This window comes from Stomoxys calcitrans, chromosome 2 (genome assembly GCF_963082655.1).
Source record: "Stomoxys calcitrans chromosome 2, idStoCalc2.1, whole genome shotgun sequence".
Lineage (NCBI taxonomy): Eukaryota > Metazoa > Arthropoda > Insecta > Diptera > Muscidae > Stomoxys > Stomoxys calcitrans.
In genome coordinates, this window is record NC_081553.1 from 215,133,719 (window position 1) to 215,161,040 (window position 27,322).

The 27,322-nt window shown below is 37.0% G+C and overlaps 1 protein-coding gene across 3 annotated transcripts in view; it reads left to right on the forward strand.

Moving 5' to 3' along the window:
• The window catches only part of LOC106081103 (spermine oxidase), a 55,680-nt gene extending 28,807 nt beyond the window's left edge, over positions 1 to 26,873 (forward strand). For all 3 annotated transcript variants that reach the window (XM_013242831.2, XM_013242833.2, XM_013242832.2), the window contains exons 3-6: positions 20,271 to 20,676; positions 20,749 to 21,553; positions 25,793 to 25,913; positions 25,973 to 26,873. In XM_013242831.2, coding sequence (XP_013098285.1) covers positions 20,271 to 20,676; positions 20,749 to 21,553; positions 25,793 to 25,913; positions 25,973 to 26,155 — 1,515 coding nt within the window. In that variant the 3' untranslated portion in view covers positions 26,156 to 26,873. The remainder of the gene's footprint in view (positions 1 to 20,270; positions 20,677 to 20,748; positions 21,554 to 25,792; positions 25,914 to 25,972) is intronic.
• Positions 26,874 to 27,322: the final 449 nt, after the last annotated feature.

Consider the following 27,322-nt stretch of genomic DNA (forward strand, 5'->3'; position numbering starts at 1 on the left):
TTTCTATAGGAAATTTTGTCAAAATTTCATTTCTATAGGAAATTTTGTCAAAATTTCATTTCTATAGGAAATTTTGTCAAAATTTCATTTCTATAGGAAATTTTGTCAAAATTTCATTTCTATAGGAAATTTTGTCAAAACTTCATTTCTATGGGAAATTTTGTCAAAATTTCATTTCTATGGGAAATTTTGACAAAATTTCATTTCTATAGGAAATTTTGTCAAAATTTCATTTCTATAGGAAATTTTGTCAAAATTTCATTTCTATAGGAAATTTTGTCAAAATTTCATTTCTATAGGAAATTTTGTCAAAATTTCATTTCTATAGGAAATTTTGTCAAAACTTCATTTCTATAGGAAATTTTTTAAAAATTTAATTTCTATGGAAAATTTTGTCAAAATTTGATTTTTATAGGAAATTTTACAAAATTTCATTTCTATAGGAAGTTTTGTCAACATTTCATTCTATGGGAATTTTTTTTTGACGGGAATTGTTTTCTACGGGTATTTTTGTCAAAATCTCATTTTTATAGGAAATTTTGTCAAAATTTCATTTCTATAGGAAATTTTGTCAAAATTTCATTTCTATAGGAAATTTAGTCAAAATTTCATTTCTATAGGAAATTTTGTCAAAATTTCATTTCTATAGGAAATTTTGTCAAAACTTCATTTCTATGGGAAATTTTGTCAAAATTTCATTTCTATGGGAAATTTTGACAAAATTTCATTTCTATAGGAAATTTTGTCAAAATTTCATTTCTATAGGAAATTTTGTCAAAATTTCATTTCTATAGGAAATTTTGTCAAAATTTCATTTCTATAGGAAATTTTGTCAAAATTTCATTTCTATAGGAAATTTTGTCAAAATTTCATTTCTATAGGAAATTTTGTCAAAATTTCATTTCTATAGGAAATTTTGTCAAAATTTCTTTTCTATAGGAAATTTTGTCAAAGTTTCATTTCTATAGGAAATTTTATCAAAATTGTATTTCTATAGGAAATTTTGTCAAAATTTCATTATTATAGGAAATTTTGTCAAAATTTCATTTCTATAGGAAATTTTGTCAAAATTTCATTTCTATAGGAAATTTTGTCAAAATTTCATTTCTATAGGAAATTTTTGTAAAACTTCCTTTCCATGGGAAAATCAGAAATTTTTATTTGTACAGGTTTTAAAAAGTCGTCTTTGCCCATTTTTAGCTTTTTGTTGGCGTTCGTTTTGTTTTTAATGAACAAACGTTACATGCTATCGATCACATATTCCAACTCAAGCACGATTAATTCAAAGTAAAGTGCCTTAACAAACAAAGGATGAAGTGCCATTCCAGCATAAACGCTGATGCAACACTACACTTACATCAAGAAAATATCACAAATTGTTTCATATTCAAAAAAAAAAAGTAAATAAAGACAAGAAGTTCATTAAACTACAGCAAAATCAGTTTACACTGCAATTGTGTGTAACACCAGATTCAGTACGCGGCGTTAAATGATGACGCTGGCATTTATTGTGTTTATCTTACAACAATTGCCAACAATAATAATGACTTCATAATTGTGTTTTTGTTTTTACATTTTTTTCTTAACTGATTTCACCCATTTTCCGTGGCTTCAAACCGAAAACCGACACTTCCACCAGCAGCATGATCATCAAATACAAATTAAAGTCATTAGAATGTTTTTTTCGCTATATGCTCATTTCATTTTGTGTCAAAGAAACTGTGTGTTTTTTATCGTGGATCTTTTTCATGCTATGCCATGTACCTATCAAAGTGATCTCACTTTGTAATGGCTTCGTCATGTGTACATAGATATGGGAGTGCAATGCCGCCATTATTCCGCGTCATTTATAATGGAGCTTTGATTTCCATGCATGGGGGTAATAATTAGTAGAGCGTTAATAATCAAAATTTGAAAATTTCTAAATTTTATGTGTTGAAATCTCAGAATTCAGATGTACCAATGAGAAAGTGAAATTCAGATTCAGACTAATGGGAAAAACAAACAAACACCAAATCTTACTTATGAGCATAGTGCCTATTGTCCAAAAGTTGATTTCACAAGAATCCTTTCTAGACTTACGATCCACTGGAGCCACATCATATAGCTGTTAGTATCAAAAAGTGCTTAGTATTTGGACACTGAAACGTAGCTGGTAATGACGAAACTGTCAAACTCTTGATGGGTACCTTGATGATGGATGGATACCCAGTGGGAAAATTACTAAGGCCTGCTTTAATCAGACCTGATAATAGCTTTTCAAAGCGTTCTAATAAAAGGACCGTATGCCTTCTAAAATGAAACTTCCAAGAGGCCTGCCTTGCAACTTCTAAAAGTTTGACAAGGTAAGCCTCTACCGTCTTTATGTATTCCTTTTGAAGTACCCCATAAAATAAAACCGGGACAGATGTGAGTGTCTATTGAACTTGTGATGATTTTATACCCACCACCATAATATGGGGGTATACTAACCTGGCCATTTCGTTTGTAACACCTCGAAATAATGATTTGCGACCCCATAAAGTATATATATTCTGGATCGTCTCGACATTCTGATTCGATCTAGCCATGTCCGTCCGTGCTTCCGTCTATCGAAATCACGATAGCCGTCGAACTCGTAAAGCTAGCCGCTTGAAATTTTGCACAGATACTTTATGTTGATGTAGGTCGTTGGTTATTGCAAATGTGTTACATAGGTTCAGATTTGGATATAGCTCCCATAAAAACTGATCTGCCGATTTAACTTCTTGTGCCCCTGGAAGGCGCAATTTTTGTCCGATTTTGATGAAATTTTCGCAACTGCGCCAGGTACGGTCCGAATCGAATCTGATATAGCTCCCATATAAACCGATATTCCGATTTGAGCCCCTGGAAGCCACAAATTTCGTCCAATGAAATTTTGCACATAGCATTCTCTTATGATATCCAACAACTGTGTCAAGTACGGTCCAAATCGGTCTATAACCTAATATAGCTCCCATATAAACCGATCTCCCGATTTGACTTCTTGAGTCCTTACAACCCGCAATATTGTCCAATTTAGCTACAATTTTGCACATAGTGTTTTGCTATGACTTCCAACAACTGTGTCAAGTACGGTCCAAATCGGTTTAAAACCTGATATAGCTCTCATATAAACCGATCTTCCGATTTGACTTCTTGAGCCCTTACTAGCCGCAATGTTTGTCCGATTTGGCTGAAATTTTGCATGCGGTGTTCTGTTATGACTTCGAACAACTGTGACAAGTACGGTCTGAATCAGTCTATAACCCGATAAAGCTCCCATATAAACCGATCTCTCGATTATCCTTATTAGGTTCCAAGAAGCTTTATGTTTTGCTGGTTTGACAGAGTTTGGTATGTAGAATAAAATTATGCCCTTCAAATAAATTTAGTTTGTGTAAATTTTTAGCAGAATCCATGGTGGTGGGTTCCAAAGATTCGGTTAAGCAGTAATTCTGTTTTAAGGACCGTGAAAGGCAAGTTCTTACTGCACTCAATGTTAAAATGACAAACATGGAATGGAGACTTGGCCAAGAAACCAGACAAGGAATGATATCAGGCCGCAAAGTTGCCGCCTTTTCCCGCTGGGTATTCAAAACTCCAATCATTTATGAATTTTCCTATGTGGAAGTATATCAGCAAGATCGATATATGCAGGATAATTGCATACAGGAAATGGAACGAAAGATCTAATTGGGAGGTCTTCTGTGCTCTTCGGCAGTAAGAGCACAGATAAGTTCCTTTATCTGAATCCCATATGATCTACGAATTTACGATTTGGTGTAAGGTGTACTCCATTCTTAAAATACTTTATTTCAGCCCGATATTCTCATGATATCCGATTAAGGGGTGTTTTCGAAGGTCACTTGGCCCTGAACAAATATCAGCATCGTGCTCTTCCAAATACCATTTATTTAAACCCCATATTGCCATTGGTTTAGGCGAGTTTACACGATGAGGCGTCCCCCAAACACATGGCCCCAAAATAGGCTATCAAATTTGTTTTCTAATCTCAAATACCTTTCATTTGAGCCACATATTGGCATGGTCGAAAAATGTTTACCCTTTGGGGGGTGTTTTTTGGGGAAGGGGTGATGCCCTTAATACATGGTCTTACATTTGGATATCAAATTCGTATTCTACTCCCAAATACCTTTATTTGAGCCCCATATTGCGATGGTCAGTAAAAAATTGCTGTTTGTGGGGTATTTTGGGAAAGGGGTAGACCCCCAAAAAATTGGTCCCGAAAGTGGGTATCAATTCTTGCTCTACCATTCATTTAAGCTCCACATTGACATGGTCGGTAAATATGCCCGATTTAGGGGTGTTTTGGGGATTGGGGTGGTCCCCCTAACACTTGGTCCGACAATTGGATATCAGATACGTTTTCTTATTGTAAAAACCTTTCATTTGAGTCCCATATTGTCGTGATTAGTGTAAATATATGTTTGGTAGGTTTTAGTGTGGGGCGGCTTCCCTAGGTACCCCATACGAAATTTGGATACAATTTTTATTATTGGGGTACTATATGAGAGCACACAAAATGTCGCTTAAATTAATAAATTAGAGTAAGGGGAAGGGTTGTTATGACTTTCAACAGCTGTGCCAAGTACGGTCCAAACCGGTATATAACCTGATATAGGTCCCATATAAACCGATCTACCTAATTGACATCTGAGCCCCTGGAAGCTGCAATTTTTGTCCGATTTGGCTGAAATTAAACATGCGGTGTTCTGTTATGACTTCCAACGACTGTGCCAAGTGCGATTCAAATCGGTGTATAACCTGATATAGCTCCCATATAAACCGAATTCCCGATTTGGAGCCGCAATTTATGTCCGATTTGGCTGAAATTTTGCACGTAGTGTTCTGTTATGAATTCCAACGACTGTGCCAATTACGGTCCAAATCAATTTATAAACTGATATAGCTCTCATACAAACCGATCTCCCGATTTAAATTCTTGAGCCCCTGGATGCCACAATTTTTGTACGACTTGCCTGAAATTTTGCATGTAGTGTTCTATTAGAACTTCCAACAACTGTGCAAAATACGCTCTAAATAGGTTCATAAATTGACATAGCTCCCATATAAACCGATCTACAGATTCGACTTCTTGAGCCCTTACAAGTCCCAATTTTTATCCGATTTGGCTGAAATTTTGCATGTAGGGTTCTATTAGAACTTCCAACAACGGATCTCCCGAATTGACTTTTTGAGGCCCTGAAAGCCGTAATTTTCGTCCGATTTCGTTAAAATGTTGCACATTCGTTCTGTTATGACTTCCAACAACTGTGCTAAGTACGTTCCAAAAAACCATAAAATTATGCCCTTCAACTAAACGGACCCTCCCCCTTACCCTAATTTTCAGAAACGCCAGATCTCTGAGATGGGTAGTGCGATTTAAGCGAAATTTTGTGTGCTCTCATGTAGTACCCTAAAAATAAAAATTTGGTGTCCAAATTTCGGATGGGGTACCTAGGGGGGCCGCCCCACCCTAAAACCTACCAAACATATATTAACACCAATCACGACAATATGGGACTCAAATGAAGGGTATTTATGATAAGAAAACGTACCTGATATCCATTTGTCGAACCAAGTGCTAGGGGGACCACCCCAACCCCCAAAACATCCCTAAATCGGACATAGTTACCGACCATGGCAATATGGGATTCAAATGAAAGGTATTTGCGAGTAGAATACGAATCTAATATCCAAATTTGGGACCACGTTTCTGGGGGTCCACCCCTTCCCCAAAACACCCCCCAAACAGGACTTATTTACTGGCCATGGGAATATGGGGATTAAATAAAAGGTATTGTATTTGAGTGTAGAGCACGAATCTGATATCCAAATATGAGACAGAGTGTTTGGGGGCCGCCTCTCCCCAAATACCTCCCCCAAAGGGGACACATTTACGACCATAGCCATATAGGGCTCAAATAAAAGGTATTTGGGAGTAAAGCACAAATCTGATATAAATATTCGGGAAAAGTGTCTATGGGGCCACCCCACCCCACAACATCACTCAACCCCCAAAACACCCCTAAATCGGACATATACCGATCATGGCAATAAAGGACTCAAATGAAAGGTATTTGCGAGTAGAATACGAATATGATATCCAAATGTGGGATCACGTTTCTGCGAGGGTGGACCCCTTCCCCAAAACACCCCCCAAACAGGACTTATTTACTGACTGTGGGAATATGGGTCTTAAATAAAAGGTATTTGAGTGTAGAATTAAAATCTTATATCCAAATATGGGACCAAGTGTTTGGGGGGCCGCCTCTCCACATAGACCTGCCTCAAAGGGGAAAAATTTATGACCATAGCCATATGGGGCTCAAATGAAAGGTCTTTGGGAATAAAGCACGAATCTGATATCAATGTTTGGGAAAAGTGTCTATGGGGCCACACCACCCCCACAACACCACCCAAATAGGAAGTATTTGGTATGTATGGGGCTCAAATTAAAGGTATTTGGGAGTAGACCACGTATCCGATATCAACATTGGGGACCAACTGTCTTGGGGACGTCCCACCACCATAACAACCCCCAAATAGGACATATTTGCTCACCAAGTCAATTTGGGTCGTAAAGAGAGTGGAACTAAATATTTATAGTTTTTAGGACCAATACCCCAAACCGGATGTATTTGCTGACTTTTGCAATAAGGAGTTTAAATGAGATTTGAAAACGAATTTGATATCCAATTTTGAGGCCAATGGCAATATGGGGTTCAAATAAATGATATATAGAATAGAGCACGATATAGAGAATAGAGCACGTTGCTGATATATTTTCCGGGCTTAGTGTTTGGGCGACCACCTCAATCCCCAAAACACCCCTAAATCGGGCATATTTACCGACCATGACAATGTGGGCCTAAATGAAAAGTATTGGGGGGTAAGAAGAGTAAGAATTGATACCCATTTTCGGAACCAATTTTCTGGGGGTCTACCCCTTTCCCAAAACACCGCCAAAGGGAAAAAATTTTTCGGCCATGCCAATATGTGGCTCAAATGAAATGTATTTGTGATTAGAAAACTAATTTGGTAACCTATTTTGGGGCCATGTGTTTTGGGGGACGCCTCATCCTGAAAACTCCTCTTAAGCCAATGGCAATATGGGGATTAAATAAATGGTATTTGAGAGAAGAGCACGATACTGATATTTTTTCAGGGCCAAGTATCTGGGAGTACACCTTACACCCAAACTTAAATTCGTAGACCAATAAAGATCATATGGAATTCAGTTAAAGGCACTTATATTGTTAAACTGTTAGTCAAGCGATATACTATTTTCGTAGCATGGTATTTCACTAAAAAATCTTTAATTGTCGAAAATAAATATTCCAAGGAAACTTTTGTTCCATATAAAGTAAAAGAAGGCGCAGCGGAGCGGGCCCGGGTTAGCTAGTTTATAAATTACTTATAAATTTAGCAGAATTCATGGTGGTGGGTTTCCATGATTAGGGCCCGGCCGAACTTAGCACGCTTTTACTTGTTTGCTATCAATGAGTGCATTATAAAATTAATATTTGGATTAATTTTCAATATTTTTATCTTTTCGTGAAAGAAACACAACAAAAGCGGAAAGCAAGAATTATTTTACGTTTAGCAAAAAATGGGCGTATTCAACCTACATTTTGTTGTTAATTTTTTTCTTGTTGCCTTTTTATTACTCTTTTTTTATTGGCAAAACAAACACCCATAATGCATTTGCAAAATAAAAATTATTTTTTTTTAGGTAAAGCGCACCCTCTACTTGTATACGATACTTGATTAGGGATAAACGTAACAGCAGACAACTCGTTCAAATGCGTTGAAGCGATTCCAAATTTGATTTTAAGTCAGGTGATTTCAAGTGTCGCCAAGACAACAACTGGTACTCGTAGGTGAATGAGTACTCGATCACAGTTACGATTATGCACCTCATTTTCGTCATGGTATCGACTACACCATGAGGAAGAGGTGGCAAAGGCGTTCCTCACAGAAAAAAAGTCTTTAATTTCACATATCGTTCTGGTAATTGTGATCATGACAATGTACACGTCGCATTGCTTTGAATGCCATACACAAATGAGAATTCTTCAAAGCGCAAAGTGTCTGAGCAAACTTGAGAATGTTACAGATGATAGTCTTACGGCGGCTTTGTAGTCAAAGCCTATCAAACGGAACGGCCTTCAAAATTAAAATATTGCTTTGTTCTTAGTTAGAGAACAGATAAGAAACCTTTGGGGGGAGGATCCCATTTCCCAAATAAGCAATTATGAACGAAAAAGGGAAAGCTGACAATTGCAGTTTCAACAAAATTTTATATCATAAGTCATAGCCGTACCATATATATATATAATCCCCCCAAAACATAATAAAGTATATAGCCCAGATTATTTGTTTAAATATTGTGGTTACTTAATAGCAATGTTATAAAATGTTTATACCCATTGCCTATATTCATAGAAGTTGTGCATGCCTGCGTACATATATCTGAGAAAAGTCACGTAAATATAAATAGGATGTTAGTGAATATTTTAGGAGATATTTTAACCCAGTGCCATAGAATACCGGCGCGGTATAACAGTATAAGACTTTGCGAATAAATATAGCTAAGTGACTTTTTGATTTTAATGCTGAAATTATGCCATGCTCAACATGTTCTCTCGCCCTGACCCCATTGTATTTTTATACCCTCCACCATAGGATGGGGGTATACTAATTTCGTAATTCTGTTTGTAACTACTCGAAGTATTCATCTGAGACTCCATAAAGTATATATATTCTTGATCGTCGTGACATTTTATGTCGATCTAGCCATGTCCGTCCGTCTGACTGTCGAAAGCAAGCTGACTTTCGAAGAAGTAAAGCTAACCGCTTGAAATTTTGCACAAATACTTCTTATTAGTGTAGGTCGGTTGGGATTGTAAATGGGTCATATCGGCCCATGTTTTAATATAGCTGCCATAAAAACCGATCTTGGGTCTTGACTTCTTAAGCCTCTAGAGGGCGCAATTCTTATCCGATTGGAATGTAATTTTGCTCGAGGTGTTTTGTTATGATATCCAACCACTGTGCTAAATTAGGTTCAAATCGGTCAATAACTTGATATAGCTGCCATATAATCCGATATTGGGTTTTGACTTCTTGAGCCTCTAGAGGGCGCAATTCTTATCCGATTGGAATGAAATTTTGCACGACGTTTTTTGCTATGACTTCCAACAACTGTGCTAAATTAGGTTCAAATTGGTCCATAACCTGATATAGCTGCCATATAAACCGATCTTGGGTCTTGACTTATTGAGCCTCTAGAGGGCGCAATTCTTATCCGATTGGAATGAAATTTTGCACGACGTGTTTTTTTTTTATTATATCCAACATTTGTGCCAAGTATGGTTCAAATCGGCTCATAGCCTGATATAGTTGCTATATAAACCGATCTGGGATCTTGACTTCTTGAGCTTCTAGAGGTAGCAATTATCATCCGATTTGCCTGAAATTTTGTACGACCGATCCTCTCATGACCATCAACATACGTGTTTATTATGGTCTGAATCGGTCTATAGCCAGATACAGCTCCCATATAAATCGATATCTCCAATTTACTTCTTGAGCCCCAAAGGGCGCAATTCTTATTCGAATTGGCTGACATTTTACACAGGTCTCCAACATATAATTTAATTGTGGTCCGAACCGGACTATATCTTGATATCGCTCTAATAGCAGAGCAAATCTTTTTTTATATCCTTTTTTGCCTAAGAAGAGATGCCGGTAAAAGAACTCGACAAATGCAATCCATGGTGGAGGGTATATAAGATTCGTCCCGGCCGAACTTAGCACGCTTTTACTTGTTCCTATTTTCTATTTATACTCTACACCACTACTGTTGTTCACGGTATTATAACTTAGTGTATTTGTTTGTAACACGCAAAAGGAAGAGAGATAGACCCATTGATAAGCACACCGATCGACTCAGAATCACTTTCTGATTCGATTTAGCTAATATGTCCGTCCGTCCAATATTACTGGTGAATTTCATAAAAATCAGTTCAGATTTCGATATAGCTCCCATATATATATTCGTCCTATTTGCAGTAATACAGCAATAAAACGGTCATTTGTTACCCGATTCTCTCGAAATTTGGCAGGAAGGATTTTTTTATGACTTTCGATGTTACTGGTGAATTTCATAGATGTCGGTTCAGATTTGGATATAGCTCCCATATATATGTTCGCCCGATTTGGAGTAATAGAGCAATAAAGCGGTCATTTGTTACCCGATTCTCTCGAAATTTGGCAGGAAATATTTTCTTATGACTCTTGATATAAATGGTGAATATCGTAGAAATCGGTTCAGATATGGATATAGCTACTATATATATGTTCGTCCGATTTGCAGTAATACTGCAATAAAATGGTCATTTGTTAACCGATTCTCCCGAAATTTGGTAGGAAGGATTTTCATATAACTGTCGATGTTTCTGTTGAGTTTTATAGATGTCGGTTCAGATTTGGATATAGCTCCCATATATATGTTCGTCCGATTTGCAGTAATACATCAATAAAATGGTTATTTGTTAACCGATTCTCTCGCAATTTGGCAGGAAGGATTTTTTTATGACTGTCGATATTAATGGTGAATATCGTAGAAATCGGTTCAGATTTGGATATAGCTCCCATATATATGTTCGTCCGATTTGCAGTAATACAGCATAAAACGGTCATTTGTTACCCGATTCTCTCGAAATTTGGCAGGAAGGATTTTCTTGTGACTCTCGATATAGCTAATGAATTTTTTAGAAATCGGTTCAGATTTGGATATAGCTCCCTTATATATGTTCGTCCGATTTGCAGTAATAAAGCAATTGAATGATCATTTGTTAACCGATTCTCTTGAAATTTAGCAGGAAGTATTTTCTTATGACTCTCGATATTACTGGTCAATTTTATAGAAATAGGTTCAGATTTAGATATAGCTCTCATATTTATATATATCGCCCGATTTTCACTCCTAGACCCACTGCAAGCGAATTTATTGACCAATCTTTCCGACATTTTTATACAACTCTTTCCTCGACGAATTCCACAATATCCATAAAGTTTGGTCGAAATCGGTTCCGATTTAGATATAGCTCCCACGTATATGTTAGTCAGATTTTGGGTAATTTGTTGTCATTAATCGACCTTGAAATTTTATACAGGAATTTTAAGAATCTATCTAGATACAGCCGCCGAGGTCCATCAAAATTGGTTCAGAATTAGATGTAGCCCCCTTTTGTGTTCATAGGAAGGGTATTAAATAGACCTTCTATAATGAAATTGTTACTTTCACCTTTTTTTCTTTTTTTCTAAATTGATAAATCAAAATCATTTATTTTTATGTCAATAAATGACATTTCCAAATTAAGTTAAATCTTTATCCTTTTTTTATACAAGGGAATAAATTGGAATTCATGTTTGTCTTGTTTTTGATTAAAAATAATAGCTACTTTTTTTAATTTTTGCTGTTTTTCATTTAAATGATATTGCATTGGATAAATGTTTAATTATTTGTTTCGTTTGGCCTTATTTGCATGTTTTAATGACGAAATGCTCGACGATAGATTATCAAGCAAGCTGCTGTGTTTTGGTTTATTTTTTGTTTTTATATAAATATTCTGTTTTCAATTGCAAATTTATCAACTGAAATGGAATGTATACATTTTTTTTTTTATTTTTTTCTATTTTTTTTTTATCCACTTAGTTTTATTTATATTAGCATGCATGTTTAGTTTGTGGGCTGTTTTGCTAATCGTGAAACTATTTTGCGCGACCATTTGATGTATTCCCAATAACAAATTTTAGTATGTGTTAACACATTGGTTGACAGTTTGTTGTTGACAATTTCTATGTTATATTATTGAATGTTTTGACATTTTCAATGAAAATTAATTTTTTATAAATTATTTATCTACTTCATTATCTTAAATTGCCTGCATTTTTAGTTTTTTTTTTTAAAGAGGGATTAATACGAATATTTGGGCAAAACATAATTTTTACAGACTAATGAATCTTAAACAAAAACCATCAAAGCCCCCTACATGTGAGATTATGAACTAATTTTCCATAGGCAAAAGAAATTTTTTTTTTTTTAAGTGTCCACCATGGCCATATTGACAAAGATGGCCCTTCCAAATTTCGTCAGCCGACAGTTTTCGGGATGCTCTATCCACTAAGTCCAAAAAGATCTCCTACCGAGGTCGAATATGGCAATTTATTAAAAAAAATTGATCCTGGAGAGAAATGGAGCTGCCATGGGCACATGGAAAAGGATGGCCCTTCCAAATTTGGTCAGCAGACAGAGAGAAATGTGCCCAACATGGCCACATGGAAAAAGATGACCCTTCCAAATTCGGTCAGCAGCCAGGTCTCGAGATGCTCCATACAGTCATGTGAGATATTAGCCCCAAAAAAATCTCCTAACGAGGTCGAATATGGCAATTTATTACGAAAATTGATCCTGGAGAGAAATGTGGCTAACATGGGCACATGGAAAAAGATGGCTCTTCCAAAATTGGTCAGCAGGCAGGTCTCGAAATGCTCCATGCAGCCATGTAAGCAATTAGTCCAAAAAGATCTCCTCACGAGGTCGAATATGTCATTTATTAAAAAAATATTGATCCTGGAGAGAAATGTGGCCAACATGGACACATGGAAAAGATGGCTCTTCCAAAATTGGTCAACAAAAAATTTTGGGGTTATAAGTCCAGAAAGATCTTCCAATGAAGGCAAATATGGCAATTTATCAAAAAAGAAATGAATCCTGGAGAGAAATGTGGCCACCATGCCAAATTGAAAAAGATGACCCTTCCAAATTTGGTCAGCAGACAGGACTCCAGATGCTCTATCCAGTCATGTAAGATATTAGCCCAAAAAGATCTCCTAACGAGTTCGAATATGGAATTTTATTAAAAAAATTGATCCTGGAGAGAAATGTAGCCAACATGGACACATGAAGAAAGATGGCTCTTCCAAATTTGGTTAGCAGACAGGTTTCGAGATGCATCAAATAAAGATATATAAAAAAAAATTCTTTTAATAATTTTTATACCTACCATAATAGGATGGGGGTATAGTAATCTAGTCATTCCGTTTGTAACACTTCGAAATATTGATTAGGACCCCATAAAGTATATATATTCTGGCTCATCCCGACATCCTGACTCGATCTAGCCATGTCCGTCCGTCCGTCTGTCGAAATCACGATAGCGTTTGAACAGATACTTAATATTGATGTAGGTTGTTGGGGATAGCAAATGGGCCATATCGGTTCAGATTTGGATATAGCTCTCCCAATTTAACTTCTTGAGCACTGGATGCCGCAATTGATGTCCGATTTGGCTGAAATTTTGCAAATAGTGTTCTATTATGACTCTTACCAAACGTGCCAAGTACCGTCTAAATCCGTCAAGAACCTGATATAGCTCCCTTATAAACCGATCTCCCCATATGACTTCTTGAGCCCTGGAAGCCTCAATTGTCGTCCGATTTGGATATAAATTTGCACATAGTGTTTTGTTATGACTCTCAACAACTGTGTCATGTACAGTCCAAATCGGTCCATAACCTGATATAGCTCCCATATAAACCGATCTCCCGATTTGACTTCTTGAGCCCTTACAAGCCGCGATTTTTATCCGATTTGGCTGATCGGGGGTCCGATTCAAGCTTTAAAGTTAGTGATTAGAGACCTTCTTTTTACAGTCGAGCCACCCCTCTTTGGGAAGATGTTTTTACATGGTTTCTATGCATGGGATAGTACCTCAAAAATGTCGCCAGCATTTGGAGGGGAAAATCTCGCTGAAACGTTTTCTTCTGATGTTCTCGCCAGGATTCTAACCCAGGCGTTCAGTGTCATAGGCGGACATGCTAACCTCTGTGGCATCCAATCGTATTTGTAAGAGTTCTGAAATACATCGAAAAGACAAAAGGCTCCGATGCACAGTGGGACACTATAAGGATACTCCACGGGGACATTTATGTGCGGACGCGCATGGTTTGCTGCATACCCCCATTTTCTCTTATTTCTATAACTCTAGGTCTTATCTCATGACTTTTTCCTTCTTTCTTTTTTTACCTATACAGAGAAAACTAAAAATCGCTTTCAACCACGAAATATATTGATTCAATTAGTTTTTTAATTGAAATTGGTTCAATCACGAAAATTTTAATATCAATCAGCATTTTTGAAAAAGTAATTGAAAAATTTTTCAATTAGAAAAATTGCATATTCAATTAAAAAATTATTGAAATTTGTGAAATTTTCAATTAATTGCTTATTTGGATCAATTAAAAAATTATTGAAATTTTCAATTATTTGATCCAATAAAGAATTATTGAAATTTTTTGAAAATTCCAATTAATTTTTGTATTTGGTATGAATTTAAGGTGCGTCGTTTGGCCAAAGGTCCGTGGCCTCAGGTAGGCGTGCAACATAGAATTATTGTTGTTGTCATAGCCGTGTGTTGTGCACTGAGCCTAGGGCAACCCTAGGCCGATGAAGGACACCATCGGGTTAATTAGGCATATAGAACCGGGTGCCATGCTATTGCTATAGATTTATCGAAATATGGAACGTATGGGTCATTGCAATTTTCTTCACTTTATATTCTTGGGGACAAGATAGCCTTTATTTAATTTACTTAAGCACCATACTTGAAAATTGATTAAAAAATGATTGAATCAATTAATTTTTTGATTGAAAATTACAAAAATTTTCAATCTCGATTGAAAAAATTTCAGATTTTATTAAAAAAAAAAAATGAATTGAATCAATTAATTTTTTAATTAAAAATGGCAAATTTTAAATCACGACTGTAATTGATAAACTAATATGCAATTAAAATATGATTGAATCAATTAATTTTTTAATTGAAAATTTTTTTTGATACACACTAGGGTAAGCTAATTAAGCAAACTAGCCTCCGAGGGAATTTGCATTGAGGGTGGGTCACTCATTTAACCGTAGCCTAGTTACATAATATTGAGAGTGTTCTGAGATTCGGTATGTTAAAATTTTAAATCTAAAAATCTTATCTTGGGTCCCCGCTCTTAAATTTGCAAGCACTCAAAATTTCCGAAATTAAACACCAACCGAAGACTTTTCAAATTCCAGACACATCAAATATGATACACAGCATTAAATATAATTGTCGAAATTTAGTTCATTAATATAACCAAAACTAGGGAGAATGTTGCATCACAACCACCAAAAAAAATACAAACCAAGAAAAACATACCACCTGATTAAAACGAAAAATAGTCGATATATTCTTTTTCCCGGTGGTATAGGTGCAAGTTGTTTTTGGTGCCTAACAAAACATTAACGTTAAGTAGAACAAGCTCATATTTAGTATATTTGTCCCCAATACTTATTATATCATTTCATAATATTTTTGCTGGGTTGCGTTCCCTCTTTGGTATTCGCCATGCCACCTTCGTCGACATTTGTTTGGTTGGTAGCGTGTGTGTGTGTGAGTGTTTTCCGTTCGATATAATTATCAGCCGGTTTATTCTACGTAATTGTTTTCTTGTCTTGCTATTCTATGCCTGACTGGTGACGGCTGATCGTAAACATTCATTGTTGTTGTTGCCGTGTTGTTGTCCATTAGTGAGCTTCACATTGGATAATATGGTGTTGAAAATATTTCAGGTGATCGACACCTTTTGCATTGGCATAAAAGCATAAAGTGACCGCGTTCGACTATGTAACAACCATAATGAGGTCAGCCCTTAAATTTTAGTAGAACAGGTGACTCAAACAACCATGTGTGAATGTAAGAACCCACTTTAGATAATGTAATTTTGTTTACAAATGTATTATATATCAACATATTTGTTGTTTTGACGATGGGACGATGTTGTTTACGACGTGTCGTAGAAATTCTTTGATCAAAAAAATCGAGGTGCTTAAGAAGTCAAATCAGGAGAACGGCCGAAACGACCTTGCCCACCTACATACATACAGTGTCGTGCAAAACAAAAGCAACGCTTTTTCATATTGATGAATGAGGTTTTGTTCCATAATGGTACAAAAGCAACTAATTGCTGGTTAATATCAGTTGCACAATTTTTGACCATGGTTATACATCTAAAAGGCAGAGATTTTATTTGAAGGATAATTACAATTATACAGATAAATCTTTTCCGTTTGGTTTTAGCGTTTCATACAAGAATTTAATCATGAAGACTTCAGAACCTCAATTTTTATACCCACCACCATAGGATGGAGTTATAGTTATCTAGTCATTCCGTTTGTAACACCTCGAAATCTTGATTTAGGCCCCATAAAGTATATATATTCTTGATCGTCTCGACATTCTGATTCGAACTAACCATGTCCGTTCGTCCGTCCTTCTGCCGAAATCACGATTGGGGTTGAACGCGTAGAGCTAGCCACTTGAAATGTTGCACAGATACTTAATATTGATGTAGGTCGTTAGGGATTGCAAATGGACTATATCGGTTCAGATTAAGATATTGCTCCCATATAAACCGGTTCTACTTCTTGAGCCCATGGAAGCCTTAATTTTTGTCCGATTTGGCACATAGTATTCCGTTATGACTTACAACAACTGTGCCAAGTATGGTTCGAATCGGTCAAGAACCTGATATAGCTCCCATATAAACCGATCTCTCGATTAGACTTCTTGAGACCCTGGATGCCACAATTTTTGGGCAATTTGGCTAAAATTTTGCCCATAGTGTTCCGTTATGACTCCTAACAACTGTACCAAGTACGGTCCAAAGCGGTCTGTAACCTGATATAGCTTCCATATAGACCGTTCTCCCGATTTCACTTCTTGAGTCCTTAGAAGCCTCAATATTCATCCGATTTGGCTGAAACTTTGAACATGGTGTTCTGTTATGACTTCCAACGGTCGGAATCGGTCTGATATAGTTCCCATATTAATCGATTTCCCGATTCGACTTCTTGAGCCCTTACCAGTCGCGATTTTTATCCGATTTGCATATAGTTTTCTGTTATGACTCTCAACAACTGCGCCAAGTACCGTCCGATTCGTTCTATAACTACAATAGATTTAGCTCCCATATTTAAGCAAAATCCATGGAGGTTGTTTCCCAAGATTCGGCCCGGCCGAACTTAGCACGCTTTTACTTTTTTCTTGAAAAACTAAAAAAGAGTTTTGTATCCACGAATAGAGTTGACTAGTGGAAAACTTGTAATTCGTTGCCTTGAACTAGCTTTTAATTGAATTTAAGTTTCTAGTAAGCTGCCGATAAAGGGTCTCAAGCCCATACAAGCTTTACTTTTTATCCGATTTCGCTGAAATTTGAAACAGTGTGTTATTTTAAGGCTCCCGACATCTGAGCTAAATATGGTTTGGATCGGACTATATTAAGATATAGCTGCCATATAGACCGATATGCCGCTAAAGGGTCTGAAGCCCATAAAAGCATTATTTTCTATCCAATTTCGGTGAAATTTGAAACAGTAAGTAGTTTTAGACCACCCGCCATCCGACCCAAATATAGTAAAGATCGGACTGGATTTAGATATAGCTATCATATGGACCGATATACCGATTAAGGTCTGAAGCTCATAAAAGCTTTATTTATTACCCGATTTATTTATTTAAATATTAAATTCAACAGTGACTTATATTGGGTTGCCCAAAAAGTAATTGCGGATTTTTTAAAAGAAAGTAAATGCATTTTTAATAAAACTTAGAATGAACTTTAATCAAATATACTTTTTTTACACTTTTTTTCTAAGGCAAGCTAAAAGTAACAGTTGATAACTGACAGAAGAAATAATGCAATTACAGAGTCACAAGCTGTGAAAAAATTTGTCAACGCCGACTATATGAAAAATCCGCAATTACTTTTTGGGCAACCCAATATATATTAGACCACTCAATGTCCGTGCCGAATTTTGGTGCATAAGTTATCCAATTTTCACCGGATTGTGACGAAAGGTGGTTTACATATATACCCGAGGTGATGACTATCCAAAGTTCGGCCCGGCCGAACTTAATGCCTTATTACTTGTTTTTATATGTAAAGGCCAAGATAGCCATAAAACGGGAAATATTTTATAGAGATGCATACTTTCATTGGTGCAAAAGTCCTCTAGTAATTAATCATTAATCTGTGTTAAGTACACGCTTAACAATTATAAGTTAATTTTAGATGTTAAAAGCGTTGCTTTTGTTTTGCACGACACTGTATATTAGCTTGAAGAGGATCGCTGCCTCCACATGCAAATATGAATCTACCACAATAACAATACGAGTTAATAAAATTATAAGATCCTAGATTTACTACTTCGAAATTAAAGCATAGACGGACGGAGAGACAGAAGGACGGACGATTTGCAAATTTTCAAGGCCTTAGATGGTCTGGCCTTTGCTCACCTCGTTATTTCGAAAGTTGTTGGGTTCCTAAACCCTTATCATTATTTGTTGCTCAATTTCCAATATAGGCCAGTTCCGATCGCGCGATGGGAAGACAATAAAATCTAAGTCAATGAGACATCGAAAAAGTAGCTTTAGATCAGGCAAAATCACCATAGATCAGAAATTCATACTGCACCAATTCTTGAAAAATAGCGAATGACGAAAAATCGATATTAACCAACTAAAAAGCCGCTTTAACAACCCTATACATTGAAGAGAATTTCAAATTTTGTCTGAGTTTAGCATCCTTTCAAAATCGATACGACCTTTCCGAACCATTCTATACCAAACTAGGTTTTAGAGTAAGAAGATTATACGAGATGTTGATATGAATAGGGAAAACACATTATTCACAAAAGAATACATGCTGGTCGCCTATGACGATGACATTGCTAGTGGTAATCAGTATCAGCAATTGCCGCCTTTGACAAGGTCGAAAAACAGTCCTTTAATGTGGGCCTGCCAGTAAAAGGAAGTGAAACTTACTCAAATCATCGACAGCCTTGCCCTATTTTACTACCTTATAATGCAGTGCAGTCAAAAATGTATGGAAATAACATCCATTCAATACAACAGAGTTCTAGAAAAATTACCAGTACAAGCTTATGTAGAACATATGTCTTCAGGATTGCCATGGAATGGATGGGGGTATATAAATTTCCTCTGACTCCCAACAACTGCGCCAAGTATGACGTTTTCGCAAATCCTATCCGATTTCGCTGAAATTTAGCATGACCTGATATAGCTGTCATATAAACCGATGTGGGGTCTTGACTTCTTGAGCCTTTAGGGGGCGCAAATCCTATCCGATTTCGCTGAAATTTAGCATGACGTGTTTCGTTATTACTTTTAACAACTGTGCAAAATATGGTTCAAATCGGTCCATAACCTGATATAGCTGTCATATAAACCGATCTGGGATTTTGACTTCTTGAGGCTCTATAGGGCGCAATTATTATCTGATTTGGGTGAAATTTTGTACAACGGCTTCTTCCATGACCTTCAAAATAAGTGTCAAATATGGTCTGAATCGGTCTATAGCCTAATACTGCTCCCCTATAAAACGATCACCCTATTTTACTTTTTGAGCCCCTAAAGGGCGCAATTCTTATTCGATTTGGCTGAAATTTTACACAATGACTTTTACAATGATCTCCAACATTCATTCAATTATGGTCCGAATCGGACCATAACTTGATATAGCTCCAAGACCACAGCAATTCTTTTCTTTTATCCTTTGTTTGCCTAAAAAGAGACACCGGGAAAAGAACTCGACAAATGCGATCCATGGTGGAGGCCGAATTTAGCACGCTTTTACTTGCTTATTTTTAATTTTGAAAATTTATGAAATTGTTTTAAATTTTATTTATGATTAAACGAAAGCGGGTAATCACCCTCCATAAAGTCAATGGTCGAACTCAAGGTTCACCATATTAGAAGAAAAGTTTATATATGGCCAACTAACTAATTAAGTGGATAGAGTGTCCCAAGGTCTGATCAAATGTGCGAGCATGCGATAGTAGGAATATAGAGCGTCGTAGTTGGTGAACGCATAAAGAAAGTGCGCGTTTTCATTTTCTTGTTGTGGGTTCTTATGCTTTGTTGATAAATATTGCAAAAAAAAAAACGAACTCAATGTCGGCAAGATAAAATTTTTGTTTACGGAAATGGATTGGCACTATAAATATAAAAAGCATATCAGCCATATGACCAAACTAATGACACTTTTTGAAAAAAATACTTGAAATTCCTATTGCGTTGCTAATTTGAAATTTTCTTGGTTTCGTTTTCTTTTGTCTCTCACAGGTTGAACTTGGAGCCAATTGGATACATGGGGTTTTGGGCAATCCCATTTTTGAAATTGCCGTACAGCATGGCCTAGTCAGTGTTGTCAACATACCCAAAGCACACAAAGTGGTGGCCACCACAGAGGATGGTCAGCAGGTTCCTTTCGACATACTGCAGGAAATCTACGAGGCGTATGTGTGTTTCCTACGCCGCTGTGATGAGTATTTCCTGTGTCAGTATAGTCCACCGCCTGACATCTGCAGTGTGGGCGAACACATTAACTTTGAGATACAAATCTATTTGAATTCTGTGGAAGATCCCAAAGAGAAGCGCTTAAAGCAATTGATTTTCAATTGCCTGCTGAAGCGTGAGACCTGCATTACGGGCTGTCATGATATGAATGAGGTAGATCTTTTAGAATTAGGTGAGTGAGTGTATAGAAAAAACGAAGATCATTTAGTTATTATCCTTCATCTCTTTTTTCTCTCCATTACAGGTAGTTATACAGAATTGCAAGGTGGCAACATAGTCTTGCCCGCCGGCTATAGTTCGATTTTACGCCCCCTGACCGCACATATACCCAAAGAGGCTATCATCACCAAATGTCCGGTAAAGAAAATCCATTGGAAACGAAAAAAGACTTTAAGCGGCCTAGACACCGTCGATGAGAATGATGATGAGAATGATTCGGATGACTCCGAGAAGACAGTCACAGAATATCCTGCTGCCAGCGGCCTTTTGGGAGCAACTGCTGCCCATGTTAGTCGGGAAGGCACTCCCTCATCGCGTGGCGGTTCCGTGGAACCAGATGCTGAATTTCCCGTACGTATAACGTGCGAGGATGGCCGTGTCTTCAATGCTGAGCATGTGATATGTACCATACCCTTGGGGGTACTCAAGGAATACCATAAGGAACTTTTCGATCCCGAATTACCACAATACAAACAGGAGTCACTGGAGCACCTGATGTTCGGCACCGTGGATAAGATATATCTGGAATATGATCGACCCTTTCTGAGTGCTGAAATTTCGGAAGTTATGCTGCTATGGGATGATGATAAATACGATATGCATGCCTCCGATGAAGAACGTTGTACACCAGAGTATTTAAGCAAACATTGGTTTAAGAAAATCTATTCGTTTGCGAAGATATCGGACACGCTGTTGTTGGGTTGGGTATCTGGTCAAGAGGCTGAATATATGGAAACGCTGCCCACGGAATTGGTGGCGGAAAAGTGTACAGAGATTTTAAGAAATTTCCTGCAAGATCCATATGTGCCGAAGCCAAAGAGATGTGTATGGTAAGTGTCAAGCGATGGGAACGCGATCTTCTATTTTTGCTTATTGCTAAGCGTACAGAAGTGTTTGTTTCGATTAAATGTGTTTCGTTATTTCTTGTGCTCAAAATGACTCAATTTTTTACGATTATTTTTCCTCGGGCTAAAAGATCTCTCCTTCTATGTAGACCATCCACAATATAATGGTTTTTACTATATCCGTAATTCCTGTAATTCCTGTCCGTCTGTCTATTTGTGAAGAAAGATATCCATTGAATACTTTGCATATTGAAGTGAGACCGATTAGGTACTAAATGGGGTAGTGAGGCCAGGTTCCGATATGACCTCCAACATCCATGCTTGGTTCAAATCGGATGATTACCTGATGTAGTTCCCATATAAACCGAAGTTTCGATTTGATTAACATTCAGTCTTGTAGAAGTAGCAGGGCCTCAAGAACCTTTGCGACAAAGGATAGGTTTATAAGCTCTCGTCGTTCCGTACATTTTCCTGACTTGAGAATGGGGATCATTCGACCCATTTTTATACCCACCACCGAATGATGGGGGTATATTTATTTGTCATTCTGTTTGCAACACATCGAAATATCCATTTCCGATCCTATAAAGTATATATATATTCTTGATCAGCGTAAAAATCTGAGACGATCTGGCCATGTCCGTCCGTCTGTCCCTCCTTCTGTCTGTTGAAATCACGCTACAGTCTTTAAAAATAGAGATATTGAGCTGAAACTTTGCACAGATTCTTTTTTTGTCCATAAGCAGGTTAAGTTCGAAGATGGGCCGATGTACTATATCTTGATATAGCCCCCATATAGACCGATCCGCCGATTTAGGGTCTTAGGCCCATAAAAACCACATTTATTATACGATTTTGCTGAAATTTGGGACAGCGAGTGGTGTTAGGCCAGTCGACATCCTTCTTAAATTTGGCCCAGATCGGTCCAGATTTGGATATAACTACCGTATAGACCGATCTCTCGATTTAAGTTCTTGGGCCCATAAAAGGTGAATTTATTGTTCGATTTTGCCAAAATTTGGGACAGTGAGTTGTATTAGGCCAGTCAATATCCTTTTTCAATTTGGTCCAGATTTGAATATAGCTGCCATATAGACCGATCTCTCGATTTAAGGTTTGGGTCCATGTAAAGGCACATTTATTGTCCGATGTCGCCGAAATTTGGGACAGTGAGTTACGTTAGGCCCATCGACATATTTCTGCAATATGGCACAGATCGATTCAGATTTGATTGTCATTCTGTTGTAGGAGTAGCAGGACCTCAAGTGCTTTTCGACAGAGGAGAGGTTTATAAGCTCTCAACGTTCCGTAGATTTTCCTGACTTGAGAATGGGGATCATCCGACCCATTTTTCATATCTCAGGTTCTACCAGGGTGAAGAAGGGCCGGTTGAGGGATTCCGCTAGGTGGAATCTGGTCCTAAGTAGAGTGCTTTTGGCAGGACAGTTAAATGGGTGGCATGTGGTCCCAGGTTACAGTCGGAACATACATCCAACACGCTGGCATCAATCCTAGCTCTATAGGAGTCGAGGCGGCTGCATCTGCCGGAATGTAATTGAAGCAAAGCTACTCCAGTAGAAGGCTACTGACTACCAGAGCTACTGCCGAGGGAGTCTAACTTCTTCAGGTGCAGTATCTAGTCATTTCGTTTGAAACACCTCGCCTAAGACCCCATAAAGTACATATATTCTTGATCGTCTCGAGTCGGTCTAGCCATGTCCAACCGTCCGTCTGTCGAAATTACGATAGCGGTCGAACGCGTAAAGCTAGCCGCTTGAAATTTTGCACAGATACTTAATATTGATGTAGGTCGTTGGGGATTGCAAATGGGTCATATCGGTTCAGATTTAGGTATAGCTCCCATATCAACCGATCTCCTGATTTTACTTCTTGAGCCCCTGGAAGCCGCAATTTTGGCTGAAATTTTGCATGCGGTGTTCTGATATGACTTTCAACAACTGTGCCAATTACGGTCCAAATCGATCTATAACCTGATATAGCTCCCATATAAACCAATATCCCGATTTGATTTCTTGAGCCCTTACAAACCGCAATTTTTTTCGATTTGGCTAAAATGCGGTGTTCTGTTATGACTTCCAGCATTTGTTGCCAAATACGGTTCAGATCAGTTTATAACCTGATATAGCTCCCATATAAACCGATCTCCCGATTTAACTTCTTGAGCCCTTACAAGCCGCAATTTTTGTCCGATTTAGCTGAAATTTTGCATGCGGTGTTCTGTTATGACTTCCAACAACTGTGCAAAGTATGTTCTGAATCGGTCTATAACCTGATATAGCTCCCATATAAACCGATCTCCCGATTTAACTTCTTGAGCCCTTACAAGTGTTCTGTTACGACTTCCAGCATTTGAACCAAATACTGTCCAAATCAGTCTATAACCTGATTTAGCTCCCATAAAAACCGGTCCCTCGATCATCCTTGTTCGGTTCCTGGAAACTTTAATGTTTGCTGTTTTGGCAGAAGTATAGTATATAGAATAAAATTATGCCCTTTAATTTATTTTGTATAAAATTTTAGTAGAATCCATGGGTTCTCAGTATTCGGCCCGACCGAACATAGTACGCTTTTACATTCAAAATTCTACATCTATCCATCCACTTTGTACATAGTTCATCCAATTCGTACCTTTTTGGTACTTTTTTTTTAGTACCTAAATGTACACATTTCCAAAAACTCTCATAGTGACCCAATTAAGGGTGCCATAGTTTACAAATAATGTACCAAATAGTACCAATTGCTGTACTAAACGTACTATTTCACCTACTTCCAGTGCGAGTTTCCAAATTTTTTTCAAACCTTATTTTTTTGAGACGCCCATCAATTTCAGCCCAATAACATAATTCTAGCCGTTTCCGTTCGAACTGGGCAAATATGTACCATTTCGTACTTTTTGGTACCTTTTAGTACCTAATCGTACGAAAATCACCAAATCCATTATTATACCCACCACCGTAAGATAGGTGGTACATTCATTTAGTCATCCCTTTTGCAACACATCGAAATATCAATTTCCGACCATACAAAGTATATATACATATTTCGGTCATCGTAAAATTCTTGAGCGGAAATTTGGCACAAAGACGTCTTTTTTGATGCACTCTGGTTAAGTTCTTCAACGGGCCAAATCGGACCATATTTGGATATAGCTGCTATATAGACCGATCTGGGGATAAAGGGGATAAAGGGACTCAAATATGGTTCAGATCGAACTATATTTGGATATAGCTGCCATATAGACCGATCTCCCGATAAAGGGTCTGAAGCTCATAAAAACTTTATTTCTTATCTTATTTCGCTGAAATTTGAAACAGTAAATACTTTAAGGCCTCTCAACTTCGAACCTAAATATGGTTTAGATCGGACTATATTTAGATTTAGCTGCCATATAGACCGATCTGCCGATAAAGGGTCTGAAGCCCATAGAAGCTTTATTTTTTATCCGATTTCGCTGAAATTTAAAACAGTGAGTAGTTTTAGGCCTACCCACATCTGACCCAAATATAGTTCAGATCGGACTATATTTAGATATAGCTGCCATATAGACCGATCTTCCGATTTAACTTCTTTAGTCCTTCCAAGCCGCAATTTTTGCCCGATTTGGCTGAAATTTTGTATGCGATGTTCTGTTATGACTTCCAACAACTGTGCCAATTACGGTCCAAATCGAACTTTAACATGACTTCTTGAGTCCTTACAAGCCGCAATTTTTGTCCGATTTGGCTGAAACTGTGCCAAATACGGTCTAAATTAGCCTATAACCCAGCCCATGTAAAACAGTACGCTTAGTACGCTTTTACTTGTTCGATTTTAGTTTTTTATCTACTCATAAATGTTGTGCTACCACTCACAACACATTTTACTCAAAAAAACTATTGGGTTGCCCAAAAAGTAATTGCGGATTTTTCATATAGTCGGTGTTGACAAATTTTTTCACAGCTTGTGACTCTGTAATTGCATTCTTTCTTCTGTCAGTTATCAGCTGTTATTTTTAGCTTGCTTTAGAAAAAAAGTGTAAAAAAGTATATTTGATTAAAGTTCATTCAAAGTTTTATAAAAAATGCATTTACTTTCTTTTAAAAAATCCGCAAATACTTTTTGGGCAACCCAATATTTAGCTTCCTATATTCTGGACAAAAATTATTTTAATAGAAAATTTCTCATAAATTTGTTGTAATTTCAAATTTTATCTTTCATTTACAGCACAAGTTGGAAATCTCAGCCTTATACAAGGGGATCATATACCTCAATACCAGTGGGTGCTTTACAAGAAGATATCGAGAATCTGGCACAACCCTTATATACTAGTCCTCAAGCCTTTAAAGTGAGTTCAAGTCTTAAGTCTTAAGAAAACCCAAGAGTTCACCTTGCTTTGCCTTTTAGCCTGTTGTCCTTTTTGCCGGCGAGCATACCCATTCCAATTTCTATTCAACTGTACATGGTGCCTATTTAAGTGGTCGCACAGCTGCCCAATATCTGGTGGGCAACGAGGAGCCTGATGAGATTACCTTAGAATCTGATGGTAGTGATCTAAGTGCTTGGATACAAGGAATAGCGTTGGACTAGAGAGGAGGTATGCTGCTGCTGCCATTACTGCTGCTGCTGCTGCACATATACAAAAGAGAGATTAAACCAACTAAAAAAGCAAAACTAATCATGGTAAATGTAGCACAAAAACAAAACCACAAACAAAGAAATACAAAATTGGATATGCTGTGAATCAAAACACCTGCAATGTACCAGCTCTTAAGACCACGCCCCGCCTTTAAGCCCTCCTAAATTTGTTCCTTTTCTTTTGATTTTTGGTATTTCCCCTTCTTTAAGGTTACTATTTTTAGTAGTCCCTTGTTTATAAAAAGATTTGGTTTTTTTTTGTAAAGAAAAACAAGAATGAGATTCGTAAAAATTTGAATTTTTACCAAGCAAAAAAAGTGAAAGTAAGAAAAAAAAAACAGTTTTTCTATATGCAAAAAAAGAAAAAAAGGCAATTAAATTTTAAGCGAATTGTATTTGTTAAGGCTTCAACTTAAGTTATTTAATTATTTACTTAATATTGTTTTCATGACATTATCTGTCTGTCTGTCTATCGGTTTGTATGTAAGTTTGTAATATACTCAAAGCCAAGCAGAAGAAATTGTAAAATTATTTTGAGATAGCATTAGCTTTAGCATTGTTAACATTTCCTTTCCCTCCGATAAAGAAAAAAAGTCACTAATTGTTAGTTTGAAAATGTTGTAAGATTTTTAGTTTTTTTGTATTTATAAAAAAACAAATGTTTAATTGTTGTAATTAGTTTTGATTTATTTAAGCCTTACCGTATTGATTTGTGGTTGTAGGTAAAAAAAAAAAAAACTTAAAGAAAGGTTGGTTAAAACCATAGAGTCGAATAATTGCCCTATTCAAGAGTCATTATCTTTCCAGCCATGTGAAAAATTTCCTTTATGAAGAGGTGTTCGCTCTACGACAAGCCATTTGGACTCGGCTTTAAAAAGGAGTTCTCTTCGCTTAGATTAAGTTTCAGTGGCAGTCTGCAAACAGACTCATTTAGGCATTTAGTGCTTTGTGATACCAAATGAACAGAATAGAAGAATGTCGCCTTCTAGAACCTGATGTTGAACCAGACACGAGCTCTTTAAAAAACCTAATAACGTGCAAATGGAGGTCATCGGAACATTTAGTGCTTTCTGATATCAAATGAACAGAAGAAGGCGGAAGCCTTCTAGAACCTAATGT